Source organism: Brachionichthys hirsutus, unplaced genomic scaffold, assembly GCF_040956055.1.
Source record: "Brachionichthys hirsutus isolate HB-005 unplaced genomic scaffold, CSIRO-AGI_Bhir_v1 contig_881, whole genome shotgun sequence".
Taxonomy (NCBI): domain Eukaryota; kingdom Metazoa; phylum Chordata; class Actinopteri; order Lophiiformes; family Brachionichthyidae; genus Brachionichthys; species Brachionichthys hirsutus.
In genome coordinates, this window is record NW_027180400.1 from 193,194 (window position 1) to 214,268 (window position 21,075).

General features: G+C 43.1%; 1 protein-coding gene across 1 annotated transcript in view; it reads right to left on the reverse strand.

Moving 5' to 3' along the window:
• Positions 1–2,991: 2,991 nt before the first annotated feature.
• Positions 2,992–21,075, reverse strand: part of LOC137914649 (voltage-dependent T-type calcium channel subunit alpha-1G-like) — a 28,438-nt gene continuing 10,354 nt past the window's right edge. The window contains exons 7-18 of the mRNA XM_068758163.1: positions 17,035–17,186; positions 16,114–16,223; positions 15,023–15,153; positions 14,078–14,148; positions 13,587–13,665; positions 13,232–13,353; positions 12,048–12,470; positions 11,125–11,277; positions 9,169–9,291; positions 7,417–7,618; positions 7,131–7,300; positions 2,992–4,011 (exon numbers count right to left, since the gene is read on the reverse strand). Of these exons, the coding sequence (XP_068614264.1) occupies positions 2,992–4,011; positions 7,131–7,300; positions 7,417–7,618; positions 9,169–9,291; positions 11,125–11,277; positions 12,048–12,470; positions 13,232–13,353; positions 13,587–13,665; positions 14,078–14,148; positions 15,023–15,153; positions 16,114–16,223; positions 17,035–17,186 (2,756 nt within the window). The remainder of the gene's footprint in view (positions 4,012–7,130; positions 7,301–7,416; positions 7,619–9,168; positions 9,292–11,124; positions 11,278–12,047; positions 12,471–13,231; positions 13,354–13,586; positions 13,666–14,077; positions 14,149–15,022; positions 15,154–16,113; positions 16,224–17,034; positions 17,187–21,075) is intronic.

Below are 21,075 nucleotides of genomic sequence, written 5' to 3' on the forward strand. Positions count from 1 at the left end.
GGTCAGTGGTGTCAAACTAATTTTCTCCAAGGGCCACATTAGGATTATGTTTGCCCTCCAAAGGCCAAATGTAAACCGTAACACAGTAAAAAATGTAACTAAATGTAATGTAATTTAATGTAAAATAAATGCAAGTTAAGTACTCCTTAACATGCTGTTAAATAACTATTTTTTTTATTTAACTCGTTAGCCGCCACAGTAATTGCAATAAAATATTCAGTTTTATATCACTTTTTGAAAAGGTTGTAACTTAAAAATTGTTAGACATAAAGCCATACTGTAAATGAGAAAAATCACAAGTATGAACCAAAGTTTGCGATGGGAATAAATTAACACATCTAATAATGTGGAAAAGTTCCATACAAATGCAATCATGATGCAGGAACAAAGATAATCGATACAAAATCAAAGCAAAACCAAAAAAGCCACCACCTTGTCTTGTCATGGACATGCGTAAACCACAAAAACCAACCAAAGTGGGAAAGATAAAGAACATTCCCCGGGTCAATGCCGCGGAAAAGACGTCACTTTCAGGATCAGCACTGGACAGCGCCATATATAGCCGACTAGCTATGGAGCTGTCCAGTGCTGATCCTGAGCCCCATATATAGCCGACTACCTATGGAGCTGTTCAGTGCTGAAGTTCAACTTCAGGTTCAGCACTGGACAGCTCCATATGTAGCCGAGTCTTTTGTCACAGTTGAGAGGGGCAGAACTGCAGTTCAACCAGCAAATGTGGGCTGTTAAGAACATATGTGACAGATGTAGCATTTTACAAGAACAAATGTCTGCACACAGCTCTCACGGGCCACAAAAAATGACTTGGATGGCCACATTTGGCCCCCGGGCCTTGAGTTTGAGACATGTGCTTTAGGTGATCATTTAGCATCATTTAATGCTTCTGACGGCTGCGATGAATTTAAGATTCTGCTTTCTGTCACAGCAGTTCACTTCATTCTTCTAATAGTTCATGACGGGTTTTTTTTGTGTGTTTTCTTGCGTAATTTGAATTTGAATACAGCCGATATATAAAAAAAAACATAGTACAAGTATGCCTGGAACATATACTTGTACTTATTCAACCATTGAACCATGTTTCAGCACGCGTGACATTCCCGGACACAATCAACTTGTCATTCAGTCAAATAAAGACCGTCTTTGCTTATGCATCTGAAATGGGTCATTTTCAGATGCATAAGCAAATATTAATATTGCATTTATTCAAGAGCCACATTTCCTATAAGCTGATACATTTCTTGATACCTAAACAAAGTGCGTGTCTGCTACTAAGGGTGCTTTCACACTGCACCAAGAGGACTCGCTGTTATTTGACCTCGAGCCAAAGACGCCGTTTAATGGGAAAACCTTAAACTTGCCTGAACTATTTTTTTTATTCATTCTATTATTTTATATATTTCATACACTTAGCTATGGGTTGTCAAATCCTTTTTAAAGAGTAAATCCAATGAGCTTATTTTTGTACTATTATTATTTATTAAATTGATAATCTGCCTCAGCCATATTTATTTCTATCAAGATCAAAGGACTTTGACTTCACACAAATCTTTCAGCCTCAGGCGTCTCCTGATCAACCTGGCAGCGACTGCTGGTGCAAGTTACAATACCTTCTTTCTATCAGCAGGGGTCACCATTGTATCACAGATTCAGCAACATGCATCCCAATTCGGAGTTAGCATTTATAGGTTTATATAGCAGTATTTTAGTCTATTTTATTTAGTGTTTTTGTCTGCTTCTGCTCTCTATCACTTCTCTATCCTCTCCTTGTTTTTGTCCATGGCTCTGTCTCTCTCTGTCATTGTCTCTCTACCGCTGCCTCTCTCTCTCTCCTTCTCAACCCAGCCGGTCAGACAGATGGCCGTCCACCATGAGCCTTAGGTTCTGTTCAAGGTTTCTGCCTGTTAAAGGGAGGGTTTTCCTTGCCTCCATTGCCAAAGTCTTTCCCTGCTACACCTGTAAAGTGCCTTGAGATAACTTTCTGTTCTGTTCTGGTGCTATAGAAATACAATTGGATCTTATATAATGTGGAAATGTTTTTTTTTTTTACTTACCTGTGATGAAGAATTCAAACTTGAGCATGGATAAAAACCAGCTGTGTAATCAATTTTAAAACACATAGATGTTTTTATTGTATCTTCAGGTTCTGAAGGCCGAGATTGTTGCTGAGACTGAAGAAATCCAAAAAATAAAAGAATGAAGAATAGCGTCCCGTCCCCCCCCCCCAACAAACAAATCACTACTGTACAATGTGTGTGCTTAAAAATCCAAGCTCAGTTTAATGAGTTTTTTTTATCTATATTTATATATTATTCCTACAAATACATGGTTTTCATCACTTTGAAAAACATTCACTTTCCTCAGCAAACCAAAAGAAATCTACAAATATATTACAGTGGAAAAAAGACACAAAGACAAACCATCAAAAAAAAAAAAAAAAAAAAAAAAGAATCACAGAAAAATACATGAAAATAAAAACTGAATGCAATTTGAAACAACATCCTGTACAAACACAATGGCCCAATAATTTAAGAAAATAGTGTCTCTAAAACGTTCATATTGCTTTGTACCTCCACCGACTGGGCAAAGCCTGTCCCGTGCAAAACACTGGGCAGTTCAGACAGCAATTAGAGGGTGCCAAATCCCCGGTGCTGATGTCACTCCAGAGGTTACGGGCTCAAGCTGCAGCCAGTGGCGAGCAGGCGTAGCAGAAGAGAAACAGTCATGCTTGTGTTGTCATCCCATGTGTTCTCTTCTTCTCTGGTTGTTTTGGCAGTAGCAATACAAAAACAAGGGATGGCCACACTACTACAGTACTGCACTCCTTAATTTTATTGTATTTTTACCATTATTACTCTCTACAGCATTATTATTACTAGGACTATCACCATCATAGATACACAAAGTGCATCGTGTGTTTGTGTGTGGAGAATTCATCTAGCTGGGTGTGGGTGTGTGCATTGGAGATGTTCGTGTTCAGTGCTCAGCGCTTGTCCCGTCAAATGACAAACTGGGAAGAATCAATAGCTTGGGGTTGGTGTTGGGGTTTGGCAAGCCTCCGTCCCATCCTGAGCTCTCAACAGCTCCTTGGTCAAATGTGTCCTTGGAGTCACTGGATTGTGCTCTCCTCCTCAGGCAGGTGTCCCGGCTGGGTACAGGAAGGGGCATCCCTATCCCCCCCAGTCCCATGCCCCCAAGTCCAGCCAGGCCCGAGTAGAGACCAGATTTAGGTTCCAGTCCATCAGGGGGTTCCACAGAGATGCAGGGTGGGCTCATCTTCTTCTTGCGTTGGGGCGAGGGTAGCGAGGGCTGAGTGGGGGTCTGACTGTGGATCTGCAGGCTATTGGCTCGTGACACGAAGCCAGAGGAGGTGGAGGTGGTTCTGCAATGGGGGATGGACTTCACTGACGAGAATACCTCTACAGAATGTCGTCCTGGGTCATCCAGCCAGGAGTAAGGTCGGGGGCGGGGCAGGAAGGCGCTGGGGCTCTGGGTGTCAGCGCTGTGGAACCTCTTTAGCTGCCTCAAACAAGGACTCCGGCTCTCCTGGCAGCCTGTGAAGCTACCGTAACCTTCATTGCCATCTCGACTGTCTGCTGCCATGACGTCATCGCTGCAGGCTAACCCCGCGTGGGTGATGAGGGACACCTCCTGATCCACTGAGGCATCCTCCTCTTGGTGCAGCCTGGCTGGTAAGGGCAGAGGAGGTAAGGATGGAGATGAAGAGGAAGGGGAGGTGGAGCTGAGGCAGTGCTGTTCGTGAAGCTGAGTGTGCACGCTGCTGGAGCACAAGGGTTTGGGAGAGGTGCTCGGTGTGGCAGGTACCAGGCAGAAAACAGGCTGATGATCATGATGGGAGCAGGGAGAGGGAGAGTCGGAGGGAGTGGAGGTGGATGGAGATGGAGGGATGGTCAGGGAGGCTACATTCACAATTCCTTCACTGCTATCCCCTCCATCTGAACACAGGGCATCCTGAGAGTCAGTGGACACCGCAACCTGGAAGCATGGAAGGGAGGAGGGAGGAAATATTAAAGTGAGAGGGATGAAGAGAGGGAGAGAGATGTGTAATGAAAGGAAGGGGGTTGAGGAGTATGGGTATGGGGAACCAGGAAGGATGAGAAGGGGAAACTGGTTAGTGTGAGTGGACGAGAATGAGAAGGAGCAGTCTGGATCAAAGTTCATAGTGTGGCCAGTGTTTCCACAGATATAAAATATAATGTTAAATTTAAATCTAGATTCCACACATTATTAAGGTATATGGAGATCTTGCGTTTATTTAAGTATAACTTTTAACCAATGACATGATAGCTACCAAGTCATTTTGACTTAACATACTGCGCCTTAGTATTTGTGCTGATGTAAATCAACTGAAAATAAATTATCCAGTGGAGTAGGATATATTTTATTTTCTGCAGTAAAATAAAATGAAACATATTTGCATATTGATAATCTTTTTTTTTTCAACAAGGCAGAAGGAGCAGATGCAATTTAACAAAAAAAAAGTGAATTTATTGAAACTTTAGACACCAATAAACAATTATTTACAAAAGGACTGAAAATTAAATGACTGCACTCAAACACTCCTTAAATCTGCTAGGGACACTTCCTGCCACATTTAGATTATTAAAGTGAAAATCACCTTACTGGTGTGAAATCAACACATTTTTGTGGGATTTTTTACTGCATGTAAATCATGCGGAAATTTACAGGCACCAATTAATGTAATTAATATCCAAATTGCAGGCTCATAAGATTTTATTAATCTGACCCAGAAACATGCATTTGCATTATTTTTTTCCTTGAACTCCTGAAATCTGGGCTGACACAGTGAACTCTGAGTCAGATCACCGTCCTCTTTAACCTTTGACTGTTCACCTAAAACCCTGTAAATCCTCTGTGGCACAGTTGTCAGTCACTTACAAACAAATTCTGAGCACAGGGCTTGAGATCAAGAGTCAGAGGATAAACATAATACATGACTTCTGCAGCAGAGGGTTAGCAAGCACAGTGGTTACTAAAAATTCATGCATGGAGTCATGACTTGTTTCCCATAGAACACAAACTGGTCGCATTAAATCGATAGTACTTGAATAAACATGTGCTGAATCTGGCAGATTGAAGTATCGTGGATCTATGAGGAAACAAGTCGTGTTTTCTAGGGCAAAGCCCGTCAACAAAGTTCTGGGACGGGTTTCCCTGCGTGAATAATGAGACTTTGTGGTCAAAGGTGTGGCAACCAGCCCTGGCCAATCACCAGCCACTGCTGAACAACACAATAATAGTGAAACAGTTCTAGTAATAATGATCACACATTGATTGAAGCAATGATTACTGTACTCTGGTGAGTATCTGTGCACGCTGCTATAAAAATTAATCACTTTACTGTCTGTACAAAAGAGCCAAAATGCATATGAACAGCATTCATCCTCCTTTAGCAAGCCCCTGAGTTTGTTGTGAACTAAGTGCACTGCATTGTGGGTAAATTACACAGCAAAATTCCACCCGTGCTTGGCTTGAATACGTCAAATAGGAGTAGTTCCTGCTGCTCATATAAGAATATAGAAGATTTGAAGTGTTAGTTTTTCCTCCAGATAAATCTAGCGTATATAGTTCCAGATGTTTTGTGGCTGATGGTTAGCAGGACATCAAATTCTTAATGTGTGACAAAGGAAAAGGATGAGGGCCTGGTGAGTCTGTCTGTTTCAGGGAAGATGACAACTGAGTCAGTTTCAGAAACAGGAGTATCTGTGTTTGAGCAGTAGCTCAGGTTCGGGTGGCTTTTGGCCCCAACTGAGCTGGGATCCCAGGATAACAATGTGGAAAATGGATGAGATAAGTCAGCATCACACCAGAACACCAGAAGGATGGGAAGAAAGAAGGAGGGAGAAAAGTGAAATTGTTTAGAACATGCAACAAAGAAAGAGTGGAAAGGGTTAACACGGTATCCTTCATTTCTAATCCGTTACCCTACAGTATTTTTTAAATCATCTTTTCTATACTATAGCTTTACTTCAGTAATGTTAGATTTCAAAATATCTTTGATTAATATTAATACTATTCTCATATGTTTTCTCACATTAACTCTAATTCTGCTCAAAATATAGCATCCCTTGTCCACAGTGAATCAACCTTCTCCACTTCCCCCTGTCCTTTGCATCGTCCTCCCCAACACCAGCCACTCTCATGTCCTCCCTCACTACGTCCATGTATCTTCTCCTGGGTCGACCTCTAGTCCTGTTCCCTGGCAAACCATTGAAGTCTGGTCTCTCTGACCTTGCCACCGAAATGTCTAACCTTCACTGTCCCTCTTATTGTCTCATTTCTAATCCTATCCAACCTGGTCACTCCCAAGGAGAACCTCAGCATCTTCATCTCCGCCACTTCTAGCTCCGCCTCCTGTCTTTTCCTCAGAGCCACTTTCTCTAAGCCGTCCATCATGGCTGTCCTCACCAGTGTCTTGTAGACCTTTCCCTTCGTCCTCGCTGACTCTCTCCTATCACAGAGCACACCTGATACTTTCCTCCACCCGTTCCAGCCTGCCTGCACACAATTCTTCATCTGCAAACATCATATTCCAAGGAGCTTCCCATCTCATGGCAAACAAAAAGGGGCTCAGAGCTGATCCCTGGTGCATCCCACCTCTACATTAAACTCCTCTGTTACTCCTACTGCACACTTTACTGCTGTCGTACGACTGTCATACATGTCCTGAACTACTCTGACATACTTCTCTGCCACTCCAGACTTCCTCATGCAGTACCACAGTTCCCCTCTGGGCACCCTGTCATAGGCTTTCTCTAAATCCACAGACACAATGCAGCTCCTTCCGACCTTCCCAGTACTTCTCAATTACTAGCCTCAACGCAAACATTGCATCTGTGATACTCTTCCTCAGCAAAAAGTCATACTGCTGCTCACAAATACTTACGTCTGTCCTTGGTCTAGCCTCAACCACCTTTTACCATAACTTCATCGTATGACTCATTAGAATTCTTGTTTCTATTATTAAGTACATTAATCGGTATAATCAGGTTTAATTTGTAATGATTATGATGATGATGATGACAGAAGTCAAAAGATAAAGATATAAATCTTAAACGGTGTAATCGAGTCACCTGTCGGCGGAGTGTCCGGCTGAGAGTATGTGTGCGTCTGGGAGGGGGTAGTCGTGGTATACTCTTTGAGTCTGAGTGGCTGTGGGGGCTGATGGGTCTGAAGAGGTCTGTGGGGACGGTCAGCTGCTGGGAGCACTCCTCTGTCTGTGAACGCACTGAGCAGCTGGAGCCTGCAAACCAACGGGCAGATCACTGAATATGATGAGTGGCAACATTTAGAATTAGCACGTTCATGCTATGGCTTTGCCATGAAATTCATCTGAAATACTGTACTGGACATGTTTACCTGATTGGGCCCTCTGGCTGACGAATATGTGCTTGGACCCCCGTGTCTGCACTCGAAGCTGTGCAGGAGGCGAGTGGCCGCAGGGCTGAAGGGGGAGGAACATGTAGCTGTCATTGGGCAGCGAGTGTGTGCGTCCCACCGCTGGCTTCCTGACTCTTAGCAGATTGCCTTCCGGTGGCTCCCCAGCATCGAGCTGCTCCGGCTGGGGAAAAAAGACAAGAGAATAAGCAACCTTCTGGAGCTGGAGAGGTCGAGGCTTCGCAGACATAATGCAAACAAGGAGAACACATGGGATTGTTGCATGTTGGAATTGACTGGCACAAAGCTGCCACAGATCACAGACTCAAGACTGAGCCAGGTTCGGATATTGAGGTGCTTTTTGAGGACACATTAATGTAAATTTCTATGAGTTTGCGCCGTGACCGTGTGTCAGCTGAGGCAGTGTCCCTCAGCCTGACCCATTACAGAACCATCACAGAGCTTCTGGAGTTCCAGCAGACTTCACAACCAAGTAGGAGGACAAAGGATAGAATAAACACAAACCAAGACTGAAGGAAGAGGGCCGTGAGAGAAAACATCGTAGACTCACATGGAAAGCACAGTGAAAACAAAATCGATGGACAGAAAAGGGCAGAGAAAAGGAAGGATGAATGAGAGGAAAGTAATAAATGAGAACAGGGGAGAAAGTGGTAAAGTGGCAGGTGAAGAAGAGAACTGTTCTACTAGACTGGACTGGACTGGAGCGGCACACACGGTAGGCTGGAGGGGTGGGATGAAGGAAGGGAAAGTTGGGGTGCATGGTTAGATTCACCAGGGTCTTTCAATGCCTCTTGTACTCCTTTACCTCATCACCATCTTTTTTCTTCAGCTCAATCCCAATAAATAGGATCTAATGTCATGAGGTGGAAAATGAGCATGATCAATCCCAATGTGTTGCAGGCCTGGATGAGCAGGCGAGGTTGTTGAGAACCTCATTGGGTGACGACACACTACCAATCAGGAGAAATATGATACTTAATGACCCGAGCTGATGGGTTATCATAACCTTAGGGGCTGATTGTCTTTCACTCAATGACAGAATCATTATTGCAGAAAGGAATGTGAGAATCAATTCTGGTGAGGGTGCGGATGAGAAGACAATAATAAACCAGAATACTGGATGTGGTTTTCCTTCGAGCAAGGCGGACACTTTCAACTCATGACATTTTGTAATGCATTAATGCGGCTGGATCAATATAGGTTTCATTCATTTCATTTCCATAAGATAAATGAAATAATGTAATGCTGTGTGCATCTCAACACTAATTTATAATGATGTTCGGATTATTGTGATGCAGGACTTTACCTGATGCTAGCCAGACAGGCAGAGAAGTAGCACATTAAAATTATGGTGAGTAAAGTATTACTTATAGATTCATGAATGAATGATTTATAGATTAAATAAGCGTCAAAATGCTCCACTATCCTTGGATACTTTGTCTTTATGCTAAATTACATACTTGCCATTAGAAAAATCCTCCATGTTCCATGTTCAGCTGACCTGCTGTCATATTAGAACATTAATAGTTGTTTATTACATGCATTAACATTTTTCATCCCTCCATTATAAACTGGAAGACATTTTTTTTTTTCTGTGTGAGTGCACGAGCAGATGGAGGGACAAGAGGCTTTGGAAGCGCTCTGAGAAAGAAACCTGACAACATACTGCAGCGGGGAGGAGAACGGATAACGGAAGCAAGGAACTGTCAGTACATTGCATTCCAGACTGGTTAGAAAGAGGGGGTTAAAATCATCAGGGGCCGAGTCGTCTGTCAGAGCTCGGGACCAGGAATTCTCAGATGTCAGAGACAAAGCTTCCATCTCCGCTAGTGGGATCTAGGCAGGAAGAGACAATGGCCGGTGAGCAGAGAAAAGAAAATGCACACTCTGGACACTACACACAGAAAAGACCTGCAGCTAACATAACCTTATTTGAAAGAAGATATATTAAACTGGAAGCAGGTAGCAGAGCAAAGAGGAAGGAAAGGAGACATTTTATTACTGCTCATATTGTTTGTGAGGTTATCAACAGCAACACTATGTCAGAATCCAGACACACGAACACACTAAAGTCTGCAGCTGGAGAATGAGAATGTCTTTCACAGAAACAAATATTTATTACCTCCGCCAATTAGGTTCTGTTTTTGACAGTGTCTGTCTGTCTGTCTGTTAGCAGGAATACGGAAAAACTGCTGGATGGATCTTGATGGAAAAACAAATTTGAAGATGGTTCTTTGTCTAGCTTAGATCTCATTTTGGGAGCGATCTGGATCCCTATTTAGATAGAAGAAAATAAATCTGCATTTTCTCATTTACTTATAATGGAGGCTTTTTCAAAAATACTTGTAAAATATGCATTAATTCACTCACGAAAAATCACAGTCATAAAGGGATCCGACATGCCTAGATCCCACTAGAACCTTTTGGAGATGATCCAGATCACCATGTGGACGGTGTAAATCCATTTAGGAGGGGAATGAGCTGCTCGGCGGAGGTCTGTGCTCTCTGAGTGCTTTTCTAGTTTATTATGTATGTAGTGTCATAGTGTTGGCTTATTTATATTTTGATTTGCAGCATCCAAGGTGTACTTTTTTCATGTGATCTCTAAATTCTGCAGTTAGCCTGGGAGAGTTTACACTCCTTGGCTTTTTAAAAAGGCGCTGCTGCGTACTTGTACCTCCTCCTGAACAGGAGAAACGGCGTCTGAGAGACAAATTGACCACCCAGACATTGAGAGGTGGCCTTAGGCATTTAATAACATGACAACCCATTTCAAGCTGTTAGAAGGCGATGTTTTGCAGTGTTAATGCATTTTATCCAAATTTGCCTTTAAATGAGAAAATGAAGGACCCTGATGCATTATTCAGCGACTCAGTGATCGATTGAGTCAATACGCTACAGACTTCTGAGCGAGAGTCTGGTTTCTCTGCTTCAAGAATATATTTGGTGCATTACTCAAATGTGTACTATAGTGAAGCTGAATGTTTATTTTATTTTATGGGTGTTGTATAGTTTTGTTGTTGTTGTTGCATTCGAAATAAATATAGAAAAAGAAAAAAAAGAAAAATGACAGACATAAAACCAATATAGATACGTTACAAAATAAATAGCCACATATGTGCAATTACCTAATCAATACGTCAGGGTATTAAGTTTACGGACAATAATATTATTCTACTTCATTTCCAAGGAAATAGACTCAGTTGAAATAATGTTTGTGCAGCAACACGTCTCTCTACGACTCCACTGACGTTGAGAATCTATAGGACATTTTAATCGGGCTTATTCCCAGTGAGGTCAGAGGATTATCATGAAAAACTGAGACATTGTTTTGGGCTGTTTCTGGTTGAGTTTTAACATTAACGCTGTCAGAGACACTGCATTTCAGAATTAGAACAGACTGGATGGACGCATGAATCTCTCAGATGAGAATGATTAGTGTAAATGATTTCTACACCTAAGTGGGAATACATTTTTGTGTAATTTTGGTGAAATGTCCATTTAAAAGGCATTATCGCTTATTTTATGAAATTATATTTACTTTGTTGATAGAGTTCTGATTATTCTGTACGTGTACTTTACATTACATGTGCAGCCCTACAAGTTTATGAGCAGTAACCATCTAGACATGTGAAATGGAGACAGTACATTGCTCTGGTGATGATTAACCTTCTGGTCAGTGCTGTGCTTGCTGGACTTGGGGGGCAATGCGTAGTAGTGGCAGATCGAGCCAGACAGGTTGTCCATCAAGCTCAGTTCTCCCTCCACTGAACCCTGGATGACCAGGGAGATTGAGTCAAACTGTGCTCTCTGCTGGACGAACTTTGATAATGCCGAGACACAGAAAAGGAGCCGGGAGAGAGACAGAGAGAAATAAGTAAGCAAGAAGAAATTTGGGAGAAAACGACAAGGACAAGGGAGATAGAGAGCCTTAAAATCAGGACAGAAAAATGGATCAAAGGTAGAAATTTGGGAGAAAACGACAAGGACAAGGGAGATATAGAGCCTTAAAATCAGGACAGAAAAATGGATCAAAGGTAGAAAGTGAAAGAAATGCATAATAGATCAGGATGAAACAGATATATGAAAAGACATTAGACAAAAGGAACAGATCTGGTAGGAAAACGACATTATCTTAATGACTATTTCAATAAATGACAAGTGACGATTTTCATGCGCCGCACGGAAACTGAATCACTATCACTTAATTCCACAAGGGGGCAGTACAACACCACGTGCTTGAAGGTTTCCCTCAGGCCGGGGGGATGATGGCTTAATAAAACATGTTTCAGAAGAGCACTGGAGGAAGACATACATGTTCTAGGGAGAATATAGCAGGACCTCTATTTCCTCTCCCCTGAAAGTTCCCTCCTGTCTGGAAATAGCTGCTGAAGCGAAAAACAAGGCCTTGTGGTCCGCTTTTCCCATGGCACGGTGACCTATCTATGAGTGGCATGTCCTCGGGAGGGACCGGCTCCACACACACACACACACACAGTCCGTAAATCATCCTGATATGGGTCAGCATGGCTTACGCAGAATAATACATTGGCATATTCCAGTACAATTACCGGCACAAAAGGATTTATCACCTCTAGTGAGGGCTCCACGCATGGAGCAGGCTCTTCTGTGATGTCCACAGAATCTCTGCTTATATCAGCATTGGGAGAGCCCATAGGGCTGTCCCTTTCCCGCTCCCCATCCTGTCCACCAGGGGACCTCCACGGAGAACCTCCAGAACTCGACCTGTCAATGCCCAGCGCCAGAGGGTTGAGCTGGGGTGACCTCGTAGCCATGTCTTCCGCCTGGAGTCTTTCCTCCATGTCCAACTCTGCCTCTAGCTCCGCCTCCTCTTTGGCCTCCTTGTTGCTCTCCTCGAGGTGCTTCATCAGGACCGCAATGACGACATTGACCAGAACAAACTGAGCGGTCAGAACGAAGGAGACAAAGTAGATGGGAGAGACCACAGTGTTGTAACAGGTCCCGGTTTCGTGAGCGCAGTCCCTTAAAGTGTCCTAGATGAAAGCATGAGTAAATCAGTTAAAGCTTTGCCAACAACAGATCGTAACAGAGGACTCTGCAAAAGCCTAATAGAATAGTCATTTATCCACACGAGTGGGAAGGCTGTGGGTCAGTCCTGAAATATCTCAATGACTATTGGAAGACCATGACGTCTCTGTACAGACATTCATGGATGTGAGATGAATAACCCTTATTAGTGATTCCTAAACCATTAGTTTAGCTCAACAATAACATTGACCTTGAACTTTAGTGACATATTAATGGTGTTTGGTCACATCTGTAATGGCTTTGTAAAATGGAAAGTTTTTTTCAATATGTTAAGCCCCAAACTTTTCTTCAACCATAAGATCAAAAGTAGCCACAGTGTGTCCACAGCAGGATACCAACTTGGCATTATTCTGATGTTAGTATTTCAGTAGCCTAGCCTCACAGGAATGCGAATATGGCCGCTACATGAAGGCATAGATGACCAAAGTTACATTATGGTTAAGATCAAAGATCACGGGCACAGAAATAGGCCATTTCTTCAGGCATCTGGTGTGAAAGCCAGATGCACATCTTCGTCCATCCTTCCCCACAACCTCCCCACTCTCAAAATGAATGCAGGCATTGGAGTCAAGTGTGTTGAAAAAAATGTCTGATCTAAGCGTGATTTTGTGGCGCTTCAGGGCGTGCAACTGCCCACACGTTTGCTCTCAATCAGCTGTTCCATTTATGTGCATATACATATACTCCGATGCTAGTTTTGTTTCACCTTCATGATGCCATTCCAGTTGTCTCCCGTGGAAACTCTGAAGAGCAGCAAAAAGGCCATCCCAAAGTTTTTAAATGTAGCATAGCGCCCCAGACCTTCACATGGGTGGAGCTCATCGCAAACTGAGGAGGTAAGGAGGGACAAAACACACAGGCACAAAGACAGAAATTGGGACTTTTTAGTTAGCAGTAAGGTTATTAAACTACTCGTCTCTACAGCTACAAGCGCCTATCAACATTAGAGAAATCCATCCAAAAGGTCATTGAGATTAAACCCACATCTGAGAGGACTAAATATTTGGAGTATGGCTGTGCATGAAGTGCCTTTATAAGTGCCTGTGTGCAACTGTCCTTACTCAAGTCACCAAACAGCTCCACTCCCAGGGCTGCAAAGATAAAGAAGAGAAGCATGAAGAGAAGCCCCAGATTCCCCACCTGCAGAGAGACAACAGGAAGAGAGAAGGATTAGTTAGAGAAAATAAATCAATGAAGAAGGAAAATAAACACCTTAGAAAATAAATAAAGGGCCATAATGATACAACCAAGAGGAATATGCATATTTTTAAACCTCTCCAAAGTCAAATTTAAGGATGACTTCAATAATGTGCTTTTCAGCCTATCTCAGCCGGCAACGGGCAAGAGGCAGGGGACACCCCCGGATGAGATGCCGGGTCACCGGAGGGAGAAACAGAACCAAAAATAGAAATGCCTTTGTGGTTCAACGCTACAGACAGTTAACGAGACATGTGTTAGCATGCTGAAGAGCAATGAAGAAAAACACAGATGAGGAATAGAAAGCGAAACCAAATGGTCGCTGTGGTTGTACTTAAATCGGTCGAGTGTTCACCTGAGGCAAGGCTTGCATAACGGTGTCCAGCAAAGCTCTCATCCCCACCGCCATCTTCAGGAGCTTCAATACTGTTGGGACACACAGACAAAAGGGAAAAGTGTCTCAATAATACGAGGGTGGTTCAGCCTTACATAGGCCTGGAAGCCGTCACCTGTGAAACAGGGAGGGCAGTGTGGCTGTGTGACAGTGTGAGGGGAATGAGCTGCTCGGCGGAGGTAATAATCAGGAAAAATGGGAGTGCTCTGATTTTCCATTCCGTCTCTGGTCTCCCCTCTACTTCCTGCTTCGTCGGCTCCCCTCCCGCAGTTACGCTTATTTGCCTGGACCGTTGGCCTGTAGCACTCAAGCAGTGTCACGTTTTCTCTTCTGATCATTCCCTCTTAGCGCCTCCAATCCTTTCCCACATTTAGCCTCCCTCCAGATATGCTCATTTATCTCAGCCAATATAAAACTCTCCTCCATTTATTCCTCTGTCATTATACCCATTCACTTCATCTAAACCTTTTTCCATCCTGACATCAATTGCTTCTTTTTTTCAACCCCATCTTCTTCCAATCTTCTTCTCATCTCTTTTCAGGTCAGAAATTATTCGTCATCCTTGACTCTGCCTTTATTCTTTCTCTCTCTCATTTCTCCTCAGATCATTGCAGCTTTGTTGACTTTCACACGTCTTTCTTTATCACCCACCTTTCTCACTCTCCTTTTCTTTGCTTGTTTGCTTGTTTGCTCTTTGGCACTACCTTTGTTAGCCTAGTGCATTTCTTTGTCCAATCTGTTTCGCTCACACCCTGCCTAAACCCCGCAGATATTTGTCAAGCAGAAATGACTACAACAGGAATACCAAGGATGTGGCAGCATAAGAACAAATTTCAAATAGGAAACCGGCGTGGAACAGAGCGTGCCAAAGAGGATAGACAGACGGACACAGTGTGGGGCTGATACCTCGTGCGATCCTCAGCACCCTCATGATTCGGATAATGGTGGGATTGATAGGCAGAGAGGCCTCCTCAATCTTCTCCAGCGTGATGCCCATAATAGACAGCAGCACAATGACCAGATCCAGCTGGTTCCACCTACGAACACACATACACCCATCAAATCCAACAAAATATCAATGCTCTCCACTCTAGTCTGCACGAGTCACTTTGGTTTTCACAATTGTTCCAGATGTCAGTTCCAAAGTTTTCTCATCCCGATATCATTGGACGATTCTGCTGCCGTCCTACGGTGCTTGTAATTTTCGAGTCACTGCAATAAATGTGCACTGAACAAAAAGTCTGGAAGAGAATGAGTGTACAAATAGTGGGCAAAGATGGGTGCCAATCACAATTGTCATTTTCCATTGATTCATTTTCACAAGCAGGAGTTCACCAGTTCACACTTGGATTAACAAACAGAAAACATAGAATTGAAAACTCACAGAGACGATCGCAATAGTCCCTTTGGTCCGAGCCAGTTGTTTCCATCTGTTTGTGTGTAAATGTGTGCGAGTGTGAAGCAGTGTAATATCAAACTGGACTACTGCCAATTCCAGAATGGATAATGATCCACACTGGCAAAGAGAAAGAGCATCATGGAGCCGTTTGTGGTCGGTTCTGCTCCCACAATGTGATGCCTCCACTGGGGTGTGTTTTTCAGTGTGTGTTTAAATAAATCTGATGCCTGCTATTATACATTTGTGCTGCTGCAATCGTGTTTGGACATTATGTGTGGTTTGCAGTGGGACGCCAAGGATTTCAAAGCTATGAAATCATCTGAGGCAGCATGTTTTATGACCGTTTAATGAGGCCGTTTATATTCATGCAGGCCTCTGAGCACCTTAGAAAAGGTTCATGTAAGTTCTCAGAACTGCCTCAGATTTTCCGCATGACTCAGAAGTTGAAGAACAGTACCTTTAACCGACAATTTACTTTCAATATCGGATCCATGACAATGTAAAAAAGAAAAACGGAGTGAAATATTTATGCAGCATTTCTCCCTGATCTGTGCTCAAGACTTTTGGGCATTACTTTAGAGAGGGAGTCAGTACTGACTTGTCTTTGAAGAAGCGCCGGAAGCCGAAGGCCACCAGTTTGAAGACAGACTCCAAAACAAAGATGAGAGTAAAGACGTAGTTACAAATCTTCAATGCTTCCGTCAGCTCCTGAGAATGTCAGAGAGGCGGGTTAAAGATTGATCAACTTGACAAAGATCCATCTCATCTTATCTCTCTAATCATCCTTCTTTCATGCATCCACAGAGTCTTTCTTTGTGCGTTTCCTGTCATCCACCTCCTTTTCATGTACTCAGTGATAATATTTCTAAAACAAGTGGATCAGAACTCTAACCTCCAATCTCTACCAGTTGGTGAAGTATTTCCAATAAGTGGTTCTTGTTCATACAAGCTCTTGTAATACACTTGGGCCTTACCTGTATCCCATGACAGTTTAAATCAGCGATGCACATACTTTTCTGGCTTAAGAGTTACTTTTAAAATGACAGTCAAAATGATCTACCAGCAACAAAATTCTAAACATATATATATATACACTGAGTATACCTTATATTTAGAATATGTGTTTTGTACCTTGCTTAACAACATTAACCCATATAGCAAAATACCATGTTGTACATATTTTGACCATTTCCTACTCTGATGCCTTGAACCGAATGGAATCAGTCAGGGATGGATTGTTGGTAACCAGTGCCAACCAGACTTTCAAATGATCGTCAGTCATGGTGGAACAACAACTCCTTATTTTCCGCCCTTCTCCATTTATGTCTTGTTGCAGTATCCCAGTTCTTCTCAGGTTGCCCTGGTTCCCTAACACCCAACGCGGACCTTGTCATCCAGGGGGGATAATATTCATAATATTTATAGTAATTAATATAATTGTTATTTTTTGGTACCCTTGCTAGCAACACTATTCAGAGATACATAATTGCATAACCCGACTTCCCGCCCCCCTTCTGACCTCAGGCTGCTGGTAGTGCTCCATGGACATGGCGATGACGTTGAGCCCGATGACGATGGTGATGAACAGGTCCAGGTATTGGCTGGTGCACATCTTGTGAATGAGCAGGCGGATGGGGGAGTAATCGGAGTAGTAAGGCTTGCTCTGAGCTTCTGTTGGAAGTGGGAAGTAGTGGGGGGGTGGGTGCAGGGGAGCGGGGTAAAGACGAAGAGGAGGAGGAAGTGGCATTCAAAAAGTGAGATAGGAGGAAATAAATTGGAATACCGCATGATAAATCTGCTGTTGATGGCCGGAAAGCTGCTTTCCAAAAAAAAGAACTCTGGTTAGAGAAACAACCTCCTGTAGGCTTGATTGTATAAAAGTCAATAAAAGCTTTATTCACTTCTGGAGAGATGTGTAATTGAATTAGAAAAAGGGAAGGCAGGTCAGATAAGACAGAGAAAAGTCCAGAGTCCAGTTAAACCCATCTGTAATCTGTCTCCCCTGATCAACAATAATTTAAATGAAATGTTCGGTCCAGAGATTTCTAGCCCATTGATTGTCACGTGACTCCGCCTTCCTTTTTACTTTCACTTCTCTCAGGAAAAAAGATGAAACTTTGTCCTTGCCTGTCCATCCTCACCTCCTCCCTCAATTGAAGAAGGATGATTGGACAGGCACGGTGGGATGAGGGAAAGAGAGGGAGCGGGCACACCACTTATCACTCCTTTAGTCCAACAGGAAAGAGACGGTCCAGGTCACATGAGAAAGTAAGCAATGCACATCAGCTCTTGATGCACACCCAAAAGCCCTTTAGTGGGGGTTCCGCTGCCTAAAGGTCTTTCCCAGGTGTGCTGCCGCATTTGCAGCTGTGCAAAGATTTCCACGTGAGTGTGTGTGTGTGTGTGGTTCATGGTTTGCGACTCGTCGCTTCCCCATCGGAGAAACTCCAACAGATTAAGGAAGAAGACAGGAGAGCTGAGTAAGCGAGGCCTGTTATTCCATTCCTCCCACGGTGTTAATCCCGTATTATGGGTATTAAAATTCATCTCAAAACCCTGCCAGATATATATTCTCTGTTAATGGAAATGCCAAAATATTTTCACAGCATAAGGTACATTTTTATTTACTAATTGTTTTACTTCATCAACCTTCAGATTAAACTGCTGCCATTGAAAGTAAACGGGGGGGTTGTCGATTTACGACCTATGCGGAACCTATGCAGTTCAACTTTACGACCACAAGGCGTGTTTACAATGTTACAATGGCTACTAACCCTAATCCCTATATTCCCAAAGGCGATGGATTAATTTGGATGCAAGGCTTTTATACTGAAATCTTAAGCAGGAAGTGGTCAGTAGCTTGAAAATGAAAGACAAAACAGGAAAAGTTGATTTTAGAATCAGCATGTTCAGTCTTTTTAGCAAAGGGACACTCCACTAATTTTAAATTTGAGCTGTTCAGATCACTCGCCATGAAAGCTTTGGGGAACTTTCTACGATTTGGGAGAATAATGATGTCACTGTCACTGTGGAAGACAAGGTTATTTATTGGAGGTATAACCCTTGCGGGATGCAACAGCCTTATTAATTGAGAGTTCGTATTTATGAGGTCGCCCATCATCTGTGGATGAGCAAACATTATTTATATTCTGTTCTACTTACTGTGTGCAGGTGCACGGCACACTAAGGTAGGCAGACATGCTCCCATAGCAGCAGCCTCTTCGTGTTTCCTCTTCTGTTACAATTGGCTGAAATGTCTGGAGACTTTTCCTCTTTAAAACATGGGATATATGGTGCCCCATTAGAACATATTTAAATAGAGAACAAAGGAAAATAGTTGAATACAGTAAAACTGAGGTGCAGTTTTCCTAAATACACCGAGGGCATAAGGGAACACTGCGCTAACATTATAGATAAAGGGGACTAAAACGTTTTTGTTAAAGCTCAACCAGTCTCCAGAGGAAATACACGAGAATAAAGTGTAGGAGGAAAAGGCTAAAGTTTAAGAAGTTAAATTACACCAGCTCTCCTGCTCTTACTTCCACTGCTCATTTCTTCTCAGCTCAGGGGAAAAAGGAGAACCACGATCATTGAATAATGTCCCAGCTGGCAGTCAGAATGTTTCTTGAGGTCACAAATGAAAGATATGAATGAGAATATTCGCTACTTCTGTGAGGTGACAGCCTCCTCTCCCTCCCTCTTCTCTCAGCTCCCATCATTCTGAAAGGAAGGAAGCTGAGGCGACCCACAGAAACGAGCTGCGTTGGTTTGGCTAAACAGATTAAAACTACACTTAATATTAAGAAAGACAACATTATGTCAACTGGATCTGGCTGCAGGAAATGCCATCGATTCAGATTGTGTATGTCTGAAGTGTGGAATCACTTGTCCATATTAATTTGTAATTGACTAGAAGTTCATATCTGATGGTCGTCAGCACAAACCTTTTTTGAGCGATGTGCCACATTAAGGACACAACTGTGGCAGATCCACATGCAGAAATTGGATGGCAGCCTAGTTATCCTGATACTCCTGAATACGGCTGCTAACGGCTGCTACACTGGATCGTTTTCCGAGGACACTGAAGCAGCAACAGAGCCCTAAATGAGCATGAATCAGCCGGATCCTTTGGACATTTAAGTTTTTAAGCTGGAGGGAGATCCAAAAAAACCCCAGTTGAAAAACTGCTGGAGGTCTGGCAGACAAGAAGAAGAACACACAAGACATAAATAACTCCCTTTCTAAGAATGACCACTATATATCTTACTCCACCTTGCAGGATGTCCAACTTTCCTGTTGTGGAGGAATTTGCCACACACACAAAGATAGTCCATGCATTTCCAAGTGGGTCTTTGTTGGGAAATACAGATGCAGGAATGGTCCTTGGTTGCGGGACCAATGAGAAGGAAGAACACAGCACTGGGGCGGCACTGTGTCTGGATTTTATGATTCCGGAACATGGTGGACCTACAGCTGCCAAAAACTCTGTGATTGCATGAGGTTGTCTCGGCTGACCAAGACGTTCAAAATGTCACAAGACGCCGCTGTGGTGCGTTCACCGGTACGGTATTTGGTCTTCACTGCATCACTTGTCAGTGTGTATGAAGGTTCTGCTGGGTTGGTAGTCCCACCAATAGTTGAATAGATTACAGATTACACCGTGGTGAGGAGTGTGAACTAGTGAGTGAAGGGACTAGGTGAGATGTAGGGACTAGAACAGACTCGGGCATGATGACATGGAAGGCTGTACAGAGAAGAGCAGGGCTCAAAACAGCAGCAACAGTGTAATGTATAGCTGGATGGACGGGAGAGGATCAATAGATTATATTACTGATATCTTTACAGATCTGATACAGCCCTTTGATCAGATGTGGCTGCTCCCTTTTTGTCCCCGCCCCTCGTGGTGATTAGCTCAGAGGTAGACCTCGAGACTCAGTGTCTGCCAAGAAAATCGCGTGTGAACGTTCACTTGAGAAGTCTGGCAAACAGTGAGTCGACAAGAAACACAATTGTCAACATAAACAGTTGCTGTGAATCAATAAAGAAAATAAAAATAAAATAAAATCCTGCATGCTCTGCTGCCTTGCTTTAACGTCCAATAGAGAGAGAGAGAGAGTCACAAGAACAGCGAGCAAACAGACAAACGAGAACCGATTTAAAGTGGGACAACAACAGAGAGGAGAGACGGCGCAAATCAAGGAGTCCAGAAGAGAAGAGGCAAACAAGCAAGGAAACATGACATCATTTAAAATGACAGCGCATGATAACGCACACACAGAAATACACATTCATCGACACACATCCCAACACAGATTGTGCCGGTCCACACGATAAACTGACACACCTCTTTCTGAGTCATACTTGAGCAGGATGAACCAGTTGAAATGGCGGACTGATGGTGAAGGCGAGTGATTGGACGGCGTGAGTGGGGGGCGGAGGTACACGCATAACAACGATGACAGTGCAGATTGATGGGAAGCTTTTCGAGCAACATAATAACACAGGGCTTTACCATTTCAGATTCTTTGTTCACTAAACTTATACCTTTTATCTTCCTGTG